At 46.3% G+C, this 12,274-nt stretch overlaps 1 protein-coding gene across 6 annotated transcripts in view; it reads left to right on the plus strand.

The window, feature by feature from the left end:
• The first annotated feature begins 128 nt into the window (after positions 1 to 128).
• The window catches only part of DIXDC1 (DIX domain containing 1), a 31,241-nt gene continuing 19,095 nt past the window's right edge, over positions 129 to 12,274 (plus strand). Inside the window, exons 1-4 of one of the 6 annotated variants that reach the window (XM_065040307.1) lie at positions 129 to 184; positions 1,344 to 1,464; positions 10,761 to 10,890; positions 12,054 to 12,179. In XM_065040307.1, the coding sequence (XP_064896379.1) occupies positions 1,408 to 1,464; positions 10,761 to 10,890; positions 12,054 to 12,179 (313 nt within the window). In that variant the 5' untranslated portion in view covers positions 129 to 184; positions 1,344 to 1,407. Of the gene's footprint in view, positions 185 to 1,237; positions 1,465 to 3,313; positions 3,597 to 7,168; positions 7,189 to 10,760; positions 10,891 to 12,053; positions 12,180 to 12,274 lie in introns of those variants that run through there. The other 5 variants (XM_065040306.1, XM_065040305.1, XM_065040308.1 and 2 more) reach the window with 5 other exon arrangements.

Raw genomic sequence — 12,274 nt, forward strand, 5'->3', positions numbered from 1 at the left:
TGCGGACCCCTAGCTGCGGACCCCCGGGTGCGGACCCCCGGGTGCGGACCCCCAGCGCCCCCCGCCCGCTCCCGGGCTCCGAACCCCCGATACGCTCCAGCTGGGCGGGGCCTGAGCGGGGCCGCCCCGCCTCTGTCTCCATGGCGACCGGCGACGCGCCGCGGCGGGGCCGGGCCGGGCTCAGGTAGGGCCGGAGGGCGCGGGAACCTTGGCGGGGCGGGCTCGGCACCTCACCCCACGGGTACCCTGGTTTTCCCTGTGCCACCCCCTCCGCAGGGGCTCCGCAGCCCCCGGGACCGGCCCGCGATCCCCCGCCCTGCTCCTGGGGACCGCGGAGCTCTGCTGGTACCCCAGTCCCACACCCCGGGGCTACGGTTCCCCAAACCCTGGTCTCCCCGAGCCCAGCCCTGCTCCTGGGGAGCCCCATACTCTAATCCCCCTCCGACCAACCACGCTTCCAGAGACACCACACAGCCCCTCCGAGGCCCCGGATCCTTCCCCACACCTCGTGGCCTCCCTGCTCACTCGCTCTCAGCCTTGTTTTGCAGAATGGGTCCCCAAATACCTCCACCCTGTGCAGATTCAGCAACTTGCCTTGGCTCTGCCTCTGTTACTCTGTTACTCTCACTCTGTTACTCTGTTACTCTGTGTTATCCTGAACTTTAGACCCTAGCGATGCACCAGGATGACACAACCAACAGCGACCATCTGCCTAAAGGTTACGCTCCTGCCACCTTTAAATGGTTCCTAGTGACTCAGTCTTTCCCAAGGAATCGTACCATTATCTTCTCTGTTAACTCTTCCAAACTCCCCTTCCCCCTTTCAGACTTCTAAAGGAAGACTAGGCAAATAAAATATAGATTACCAGAAAATTCCTAAATATAAATGTCAGCACGTGGAATTGTTTCCTAAAATTATTAATGAATCTTTGCTGTCTGAGCTAAATGCACTGAATCAAGTAATACCCTGAATATTTGGCACTGGTGATCAGTACAGCTTTGGCTGGCATATATGACTCCTATTGAATTTGTATTCCCCCTCCACAAATGGGAAGAGATAATTTGATCCTATGTGCAGCGTAAACCAAGGTCATGAGGAACCTTTTCTAGAAATGTTTCAGAGGAATTCTGCCCATGGTACACACTTCACATGTGGAAGAAAATACAAAAATGTGTACATTTCCCTGAGACTGTAGCACTTAAATATATTTTCTGCAGGCAATTGTAGAAGGTGGCAACTTTCCTCCTTTATTTTGGTTATATTCAGACATGCCATTGATAAGTCTGTTCTGCCTCTAAGAAAACTCTTTCCTTTCTATTTAGTGCATTTGCTTCTCCTCTCAGGCTTCGAGGGGGAAGGAGTGCTGGTACATTCCCCTTGGCACCGAGCTGAGCTGTGGCATCCAGCATGGGAAGTGTGGCAGACATGGTGCCCCAACACACACCACAGCCTGCTACGTCCTCCGTGAGTTTCCAGGAGACCTTTGTGTGTCTGACCTCTGTTTTGGATGCGTGACGGGGAGGTTGGGAGGGGACGCTCAGTGACACAACGGCATTGGTTGCGTTAGGCAGCTCTTTCTGCTGTTACTGCAGTCGTGGCATCACAAGCCTCACAACCTTTGTTTCTGAATCAGCCTTGCTTTTATTTCTTCAACCAAAATCTGTTAGCGAGAGCTGAGCTGTGGCCCTTGATCTTTATCTCTTTCTAAAGAGCTGATATGAGAAACAACCAGAGAATATTGATAAAGTGCCTTAAAATCCTGGGATGGAAGTCTTGAAGGAAGGCTTACGTGTTGATGCTGGTGGTGCTGCTGTGACACAGCCACATCCCAACAGGAAATGGAGCAGTAACTGGGCTTTGTCCCGCACCTTGCCTGGAATTCCACAGGGCCAAGTGCAAGGGTCAGGGTTGTGCTGAAACTGGCCAGGAGGGGGCAATACCACCAACCAAACCGCCATCCTACATGTTTGTTTTGAAGGTCACACGCACCAGGAAGAGTTGATGTTGACATCATTTTGATATCAACATCACATCATCCTCTTTGTTATCATTGCCCAGTGCCCTTCATTTTGGAATAATCTTCAGGGAGAATTACGAAGCATTAGCTTTAGTAAGAGGCTGTTTTGTTTGCTTCTTGCAAAGATAACATTCAAAGACATCTGTTACGGTGTTATAAAACTGAAAGGAAAAGACAATTCCTGCTACAAGAAGCTTGAATTTTAAGAGTGAAACACAAAGATGGGAAAACTAGCATTTAATTTTTAGAAGCTATTTTCAGCACACACGTACACCCCAGATGCATTTGTTTTACCACAATAAACAGGAGAATGGCTCAGCATGCTCTGCTTCAGTCTGGGCATCAGAAATGGACCAGCCGCTCTTTTCTGACGTTTGTATCACCAAAGTGAGTCAGTTCTGTTTCAAAGGTAAGAAACCCCATGTAGAAGCAAATCTTTGCTGGAAAACATACCACAAGCAGGCCTGTAGCTGAACTTGGTGTGTGTAAGGAGCACTCTGTGTTCCCTGTGTTGGTGTTCTGGTAGGTAGAAGCCCTGTAACAGGGATACAGGACTGAAAGTGACCACCTGAATTTCAGACTAAAGATGCTTGGCCAGACACTTTGAAACCTGAAGGTACCATCTGGTATCACTGGGCAGTACTTGCAGTGGCCTGGCAGCCAGAGCCCCTAGCAAAGCTCTTTTCATCCATTCTCAGAGGTTTTTCTTATTTTTAACTATATTTTCATATTTTTCCTGTGCATTTCCTGTAAGGAGAGATGAAGTTTGAAAGGCTGTGTGGAGATGCTTGATACTTGTTTGTGAAATGAATGCAGTTATTATTGACTTAGACAATTTGCTGGGGATTGTATTTAATTCTAGCTTGAAAGTTTTCCATCTTTTTTCTCCTTTTGACGCCATTGCTGGGGCAGATAGAGCAGGGCGAGTGTGGTACAAATATCACTAGCTGTGTCGCCTGGTTTGCAGCTTCCCGTCCCTATGAGGTTGCTGACAACGCTGCTGTTTCCTTAGGGCTGCAGAACAGATTTTGAGAGTTAAAGCCGGCAGCTCCTACAGTCTTTCCTTTTGCTTTTCTAGCTTAGCAAGGCATCCGCTATTTGCTGGTTTTCGACTTTCCCCCTGCCCCCACGCGCACAGGGCTTGCTGTGTTTGGCGGCTTTGAAAACCTCCTTTGGGCAGCAGGTTTTGTGTGAGCACGACTGCTGGAAATGGGTTTCAGATGTTTCCGCAGCTCAGTCCTGGGCCTGCATCTTGTAAGCTGAAGCGTTTCTATAGGAACCGTATGACATCTCTCCAGCGACTCCCCCAGCAGCTCCCGCTCGAGCATGCCCAGTGCGAGCCTCGACTTGCGCTCAACTCATATGTGCTCTAACGGGCTGCACATATGGGACTATGAATGCGGTTCCTGATGAGCTCCAACTCTTTGTCTTTGGGAGGAGGAGGAAGAGGTCGTTCCCAGAGCTGGAGGATCTGCCCTGTGTCCCCTGAGACCCTCGCCCATCGGTGGGCTCCTGGAGAATGCTCGCTTGTTTGGCCAGGGGGAATTTACTGGATATTCTTCAGGAGGGCTTCACGGAGGTAAATGTACAACCTAAGCCTAATGCAGACCTTTCCAGAGCAAGGCAGCATGCTTTTGTGCAGCATTTCTTAGGAACTGTTATGTCTCCCAGTGCTCTGAGGAACAGAGGAGGACTAAAATAAGTACGATTTCAGGGTGGGAGAACCGCGTACTAACAGAAGCCGTCCTGGGCAGCTCAGCCAGGGGTCTGCAAACCAGCAATAGCTTGTGAAGAGTTTGTGGCTGTTTTACAACTGGTGTTTTTAGCTCAGAGTTTTTATTCTCTTTGCGATACTTTACTCTTGTACTAGTAAATAATATAAACTTCAGCGAGGTTATGGAGCACAGTTAATTTTATATAAATGTTTTCCCCTATCTTGCTCTGTAGGTTGAATCTCTGGGGGACTGAAACCAATCTTTGTCAGGAAAACATAATTTTTAAAGTGTTCTTTATTTGCCTGTTCTGCTGTTAGAGAGACTAATCAATCATAAAATAAAGAGTGAGAAGTACCAAGAAATCCCAGAGACGGGGATCCTGTAACATCATGGGGAGTGCAAATTGCCGTCGGCTTCCCTCGTAGGGTGCACAACAAATCAGTTCCGTTGGATACTCTCTACATAATACTCAGTACATAATGCCAGGGCAGCCACTGCCTGGTTGTGCATTGTGCAGACCATGCTTGAGCGTGATTTCCTCTCCATAAGCTGAAAGGAAGGAAAATTGTGGGGGCTTGTGCTGCTACCAAGCAGTGACTGCTGTCTGCTTTCTCACCTGGTGGCAAGGGTAGTATCTTGGTGTGTTATATTCTTAGAACGCATAGCTGATTTATGTTTGTGTTTAGTGATTCCTCATCCTTGCAAAGCTTAGCCCCCACCTGACGGCTCTGCCCCCATACTCCATTCTTTGCAGAAAACGAACATCCTTCCTGAGCTTAACAACACCAGCCATCGTGGGGAAAACAAACTGGGTATGAAACTCAAGCCTCACAGCTTCACTCCAGCCACAAGTCTCCCTTAATTGTTCTGCGTAACTGTGTAAATGCTCCTTCCCCTCCTCCGCGGAGTATCTCAGTCTCATTTTTAGCTAACAAAGGTATTAGTTCTGCTCAAGCTTACACTTCCTGTGCTCAAGGACAGCAGATCCTTCTCTGGCATAAGCTAATAGTAAATTGCATATTAATAATATAATGAATAATGGGAGCAAAGTACAGTTTTACATGCAGTGCTAGCCCCACCCACCCTGACTGGTTTTACCCACAGGCTGCTCAGCTGTGGAAAAAATAAGTCCCTCTCCCACTAGGAAAACAGAATAACTCTCATGTCTTCCACTTGGGATCACTCTGCCACATCACACACTTCACATCATAACAGAAGTAATATTAATGTATATTTTGCAAGTGCAGAACCTACGGGACAGCGAGGTTCAGTGACTTGCCAAGGACACGCATCACATCACAGACACAGTCGGAAATGAGCGAGAAACCCTGTAATTCCCTGCCTTGTGCTTTGGTCCACCAACTGTACTTCCCCCTGTGTCTCTTTGTACCTTCGGTGCTTATTTATAGAAGTTCTTGAATGTGAATGAGTGTACCAAGGTGTCTGATCCCAACACAGTGCTCTGATGTTAGAAGGCTGGAAGTGAGTGGCTACTAAACCCAAAGTTTGGTATAAAAGCAGATTCAAGATAAAAAGTCAGACTTAATTCAACATAAGCAGTGAGCCGGGTTATTGCAGGAATTGCCTTGCTGGTTCCGTGTCTCTTCTTTCACTAGAGCTTCTTGTGTGGCTAGGTGGCTCTTTTGGTGACTAGATACCTTGAAAACAAGGACCTACTTTCCAAATCTGTGCATTAACGTAAGTTGCTAGCAAGGTCCTATGTGTATGTGCAGAGCTCAAGTGCAACCCTACACATGCTTGGGACCTGAGGCCAGGTGCGGTTCCAGCTTCTCTAGGGATGTTGGTTGTGTGTCTTGCACCTTTAGTCAATAATCCATGCCTGGAAAGTTACCCAACACAGCCAAGACCCTGTGAGAGATCTGTGTTTAGGCAGCTGATTTAATTCTTTATGTTTGTTCTGAACACGCAGGATAACAGGACGGTCTCTAAAGTATTTCTAAAGATCTGGCCAAACCCTTCTAGAGTTTCTAAAACCTCTGCACAAACCTGAACAGTTGATGAATAGTAGCCACTCTCAGTGCTTTCAATGGGTGCATTAGGAGCCATCTCAGTACATTAAACAGCCTGGATCACATTTAAGCAGCAATTTTGGGGAAAAAATATTATGTTGTCTTTGAGAGCAGAGAGAAACATTTTCTTTGCTTGTGAGTTTGTATTTTCTGCTCCTACAATGGCCTTCTCAGACAAAACAAAACAACAAACCAGAGGAACACCAGATGGAAAATTACAGTTCACATCTAATTAAGGTAATGTCAAAAAGCATAAAAATTATACAAGGCCTTAAACATTACATCCTGATGCAATTAGACTAGCCTTTGAGCTTTGCTCTTGCGGATATTTGGTTCACTGCTCTGGACAGATAGGACAGTACATACCTTTCATACTGGGACCCACCTCATAGCGCAAGGGCTATTACTATTGACCTTGCTAGACTTGGTGCCTGGGCAACGTCCACATGGTATAAAGGAAAACCAGTGTCAGTATTATGTGAAACATTATTCTTCCATGCTGATTCACTAAATCCAATGAGAAGAATAGGTTCAAATTCATCAAAGGAACACAGAAAAGTCATCTCCTCCTAGAAGCAGAGAGTGTTATGGGAGTCTGCTGTGACATGATAGCAAGGAGGTCAGGCTCTCTGAAGGCACCTGCCTGCTATAGAATGATTTTCTCCAAGAATAAAGGTTTGCCCAACTTCAAAATGTGCCATATCATAATCTCAGAGGATGTGAAATTAACCTTATATAGTGTAATGCAGATAGCAGTCATGATAAAGGAGAGAGAAGCATATGAAGGCATTGTGATCTGCCTATATTTACTGTCAGGCAGACTGGACTGATTGATGGTTGGGAGAGAAGAAACCTGAGCCCTAAGCAGCAGGTGGTGAATTGCAAGGACACCCACAACTGGTAGGTTTGCAATAGAGCTGCTGCTTTTCTTCCACCTGTGGAAAATACTAGATAATCACACTTCATTGTAATTATCAGCAAGGGATTACAGCTGCCAAGAAAAGCGTGCTGACCCTGGAAGGGGTTTTCCTCCTGTATATTATTGGCTGTTGATTGAAGGCACAAATATATATACTCCTGACCTTGGCAGCTTTTTGCTTATAGCTGGTAGGTCTGTGGTATTTCTTCAGGGTATGTGCTGGTTAAGTAATTCAAAGTACAATCCTGCTCTTAGGTGTGTTGTGCTTACTCAAGTGCTGACCTTTAATTTGCCAGCAGAAGTGCCTCCAAGTTGGAAAATCCCTTAGAGCTACAGGTGGCCCCTAGTACCTTCCTCAAAAACCTTCTCCTGCCCTGTAAAGTCTCCTAAGGTTTCCAGAGTGACCTGGACATAAACACTCTACAATGTACAATGATCTGCCTAGGAGCTGAAGCAACCCAAACTCCAGTTTCCTTCAGATAAGGGAGCTACTCTTCCCATTACAAGGTACAGGTAAACCTAGCCTTTTTTTGGAATGCAAATCTGTGTTAACATAAATAGGATTAAGCTTAACTCCACCATAATCCTAATAACATGTGCTCTGTGTAGTGGATCTTAGACTAGGTTGATGTGTTTTGGTGTTATGGTGGGTTTTTTTTTGGGTTTGGTTTGAGCTTTTTTTTCCCCTGAAAAATCTTGGTTTTGAAATCAATGTTGGTGAGGTGTAGAGCAGTGTGAGCCCCAGCAAGTCAGAGATTTGGCTGAACAGAAGCTAAAACCAAAATGCAGGGAGAAGAAGAAAACTCCGGAGTGGTCAGTGGTTGAAGGAAGAATTATTCAGTTAGTCATTCAGCTATGATGAAGGAAGAGGATGAGGTGTACTTTTGAGATGCATTGTCCAGCTTCTTGTTTGCTCCCAACACCCTTTCTCCTTGGAGTCCTGTTGACTGAGAGGAGCTGAGACTTGTGTGAGATTGGATGGGGTGTGTGTATAATTTGAGCTGGCGTGTCTGCAGCCATACGTGGTGAAGGAGCGTGTGTTTGGGGTGTATTTCTGTGGACAAACAGAGGTTAGGGAATATATTTTGAGGGGTGAAATAGGCTGTGTAGAACTACTGTTCTTATGGCAGGATACATCCTAGCAAACCTTTGTTTTCTCTGTGCTGGAAGATGATACCTGGAGTACTTCCCAGAATAGATGCCATCAGTGATGTCCATCCATGTAGCAGATCATATCACTATGGTAGCACTTAGGGCTGTTTTGTTGTGATTCGATAGTTGTCTTGGGTTTTGAAACAAAGGGAATTCAGAGGGAGTGAGACAACCGTTTCACTTTTTTATGGGTCTGATTCATTAAGCTGAATCTGTGGCTGTGGATCAAGGCCTTGTGGTGTGGTGGAGGCGCAGGGCTTCAAGGTATGGCCCATAATGTCCTTGTTATTGCCCAGTTCATGCCAGCTGATGCATCAAACATAGTGGTGAAGCAAAGCATTTTTGACTTGCTAGCTTGAAAATTGCTCTTGGGACTTCTGGTCAGTAGCTATGGGGCTTTGTCCCTTCACACATTTAACACCACTTTGCCATTTTTAGGTCACTAAACTTTAATGTGTGTTATTTTCTTGGTAAGTTGGGTCACTTGCTCACATCAGCTGCCAGAAGTGACAGCCTACTCCCTGGGTTTTTAGCTCCGCAATAGTCCAAGTCTCCTGCTAAAGTCATTAGATCTTCTTGTTTTTGGACTCAAAAATCAGGAAATGCTGATCAGTCCAAGTGTCTGAACTTCTGCAGGAAAATCTTATGCTTTAGTGGGTAAAAAGAAAAGGCAAACCCCACCAACTAAATAACCAAGTATGTCTGCTAATGAAATGTAAGTGTCTGGTGTTACAGCAGCTGCTGGTATGAAATTACTTAGTGACATCCATATTCCATTGCCTAAAATCCTCCTTTTAATAACCGCTGTTTAAAATGTAAATGCATTGGGGTTTAGGAGTGGTTTTGTTTCTAATAATAACAATGTCAACTTTCTCATGCTTTTAAGAGAGACTAAAAGTTTGCCATAAGTGCTTTCTTCTGCATGTATGGTGCTCAGAGAAAATAAATAGAAAACAAACAGTTAAATGGTTTATTTTTCCTCTGAGTGAAGACAGAAGTGTCCGAATGGAAGAACCATACGGACTCCTATGAGAACTGCAAGTTTTCTGTAGGTTGGAAGGGCTGTGCGCTTGTGGAATTAGTACAATATAACAGTTTAGAACTTTGTAAAATGACTTGAAAAATTACAGCAAGGTAGTAAACTCTGGTAAGATTATTTCCCTAAATTAAATAGACTTCAGGTGAAGTTTTCATGCTGCAACCCAATTTGGTGCATCTTTACTTATGAATCTAGATAGTTCTATAATGATGCAGTATTACTATAAGCAAGTCTACCTCTTTTCTCTGGTACTTGTTTTAATAAATTAAAGCTTTGTTGAGTCTACGCCATAGGAGGTTTGTGGCCTCTCTGGCATTAGACTGAACCTCAGTTCCCACACCATCAGTTAAAATACAATTGCAAGAGGTGGGGTGGGTTTTGTAGCTGGTTAGAGCTGCTACAAAGAGTCTTTCTGAAAATTAGAACGGGCTCACCGGCTTGTGCAAGAGAGAAAGTCAAGGCTTGTTGATTATCTGCAGTGCCCAGTCGCATTCAGTAGAAAATAAAGGCCTCTGAAGTTGGGCAGGCAAAAGTGACATGCACCATTGCCATTACAGCTGAAGGAGAGCATGCAGACGCAATGCACTTGACAGGCCAAGTCTGCTCCAGCAAGCATGCAGCAGATCTGCCACTTCTGCTCCCTTTATTCCAAAAGCAGTCGGGCAGCCCCAGGCTCATCTCCGCTGTTCTGCTCTCCCGTCGCTGCTGAGTGAGCAGAACTGATTGAATGCAGGTCCAGTCCAATTTCTGAACCAGCAGACCGAACCATGGTGTGCTTAAAGTTGGATTTCCTATGTCAGGATAATTGAGAGCAGAGCTGTGATCAGATGGTGACTTTGATGGGCTGTAAAAACATAAACTCTGACTGATGTTGCTGAGATAATTTGGAATGGAGACTTAAAACCTGCTGCGTTGGCAGAATAATGGGAAGCTTAGTGAAAAGGGAGGTAATCCCATAAATGGATCACTTTGTTTACCCTCCATGTACCATCCCAGCCCTGCCCAAAGGGATTTCAGTGTTGTACCAGTGCTCCTACTAGCCATGGAAGTGCTACTGAGAGGGGGATGGAAGGAGAAGTGTCATGCGAATCTGCTCTTTGCCTTTCAGTCATTTCTGCCACACTGGTCCTCGCATTGACCAGAAGCCTGAATTCCAGTCCACTGCTATTTCCCTTGTGGCAACATGCACAGCTATATGAAGCAGCATCCAGTATGACCTGCTAGAAAGCCAGTGGTCCTTGCTCTCGGGTATTGCAGGTTTTAGGTGTTCCAGCAAGTCGGCTTTCACACGTACAGAAATGGAAACTGGGCCATTAGAAACGCTGATGCAGCTCCAAGGAAATGGAGGAAAGGAGTTGTACAACAAGGTGTCTCTTCCCTGTTGTATGAGCTGTTAGAAATAGGCTATGCTGAGGGTGTTAAGGCTGCTGTCTCTTCTAGGAAACCTGTGCTGGTCGTTGCTTTTGGTGGGTGGTGTAGTTTAATGGGAAAGAACACAGGGTTTCTTCTGCATTGTGGGTTTTCTTTCTTGGTATGTGCAAGAAAACAGTGTGGATGGGACACTAAATGCTGTGAGTGAACCAATTCTGGCACCAAAAATAAGGGCGTGACGCCATTGGTTTAGCACCAACCTAGAGTAAGTGTAACGTAAAGCTCTGTTCTCAGCTGTGCTTGGATCATGAGTCATGTCATGCTGCCTGCTTGCTCTTCCTGTCCTGGCATGGAGTGAGCTGTGATGTCCATTAGTGCTCAGCAGGCTTTGGGATGAGACCGTTGGTGCTGCCTTCAAGGCTGAAGACAATGAGACCTGCGAAGATGAAAAGTGAGAGCTATGCAGCTTTGCCCAGAAATGGCAATGACATGAGAATGTTTTGTTTTCTATTTTCAGCAACAATTACAGGCGTATGTGGCCTGGGTGAATTCCCAGCTGAAGAAGCAGCCAACAATAAAACCGGTCCAAGACTTGAGACAAGATCTCCGAGATGGAGTTGTTCTTGCTTTGCTCATTGAGATTGTAGGTCAGTGATGCCATATGGCACTATTTTTCATCTTGCAGATTTAGATCTTGTGTGGAAAAAGCTGTCCTTGGCTCTGACATCTGTTAGGCATATACTGGCAGATGTTAATGACTGTGTCAGAGCTTGCGGGGGGGAAGGAATGACTTTAAAAGTAAACAATCATAAAGCAAATAATAAATGTGGTTTTATTGAAGTCCTTATGTTTTAGCAGAGAGTTACAATAGATGTGCTAAAACCTGTCAGGGGCCATATTAACTCCCACGAGGCTGGACTGGAGTTATGAAAAGATTTACCTTGTAAAGCAATGGTGTTAGCATGTGGCTTTTTTGGAGGAGTGACTGGCTTGCTGAGATACTCCCACACTCTTCCTCCGCTCCGGTGTGGAGTCCCATGCGCAGGAGGCAATCCTCCACAAACTTGTGCAACGTGGAGTTTTCCCCCAGGCTGCAGTTCTTCAGTGACTGCTCCAGCGTGGGTCTTTCCCATGGGGCGCAGTCTTTCAGGAGCAGACTGCTCCAGTGTGTGTCCCCTGTGGGGTCGCAGGTCCTGCCAGGAGCCTGCTCCAGCGTGAGGTGCTCACAGGGTCCTTTGGGGCGCAGCCGCCTGCTCCAGCGTGGGGTCCTCCACAGGCTGCAGCGTGGGTATCTACACCATGGACCTCTGTGGGCTGCAAGGGGGATGACTGCCTTACCGTGGGCTGCACCGCTCTGCTCTGGTGCCTGGGCACCTCCTACCCCTCCTCACTGACCCTGGTGTCTGCAGAGCTGTTCCTCTCACACAGTCTGTCCTCTCTCCCAGCTGCTGTTGTGCAGCAGCTTTTACTCTTTCTTAAATATATTACAGAGGTGCCACCAACATCACTGATTGGCTCAGCCTTGGTCCAGCTACAACTGGCTCTGTCAAACATAAGGGAAGCTCATTGCACCTTCTTGCAGAAGCCCCCCCTGTAGCCCACCTTCTACCAAAACCTTTCCACATAAACCAAATCTGTCTCCAGCTTAGTTATTCCCGGTACTGGATACCTTATGAGCAGGACAAGAAGCCATGCATGCCTCTCGCAGTACCCAGACAAGAGACATGATCAGGCTGTGCACCTATAGCAACACCTGTGGCAGATCCAAGTGGTCCAGTTCTTCTCTAATAAAGTGTTTTCACTCCTTTAGCTGGTGAGAAGCTGAACGGCATTCGGGTGAACCCCACCAGCCAGCAGGAGATGAGGGAAAATGTGGAGAAAGTCTTACAGTTCGTGGCATCAAAGAAGATACGCATGCATCAGACATCAGCAAAAGGTACGTGTCCCCCGTGCTTACCACAGGTGATTCTATCTGTTGAAGGCCCGTTTCTGTCTGGTATGATATTATTAAAACTGACTAGTTAACATATG

Source organism: Columba livia, chromosome 24 (assembly GCF_036013475.1).
Source record: "Columba livia isolate bColLiv1 breed racing homer chromosome 24, bColLiv1.pat.W.v2, whole genome shotgun sequence".
NCBI classification, from domain to species: domain Eukaryota; kingdom Metazoa; phylum Chordata; class Aves; order Columbiformes; family Columbidae; genus Columba; species Columba livia.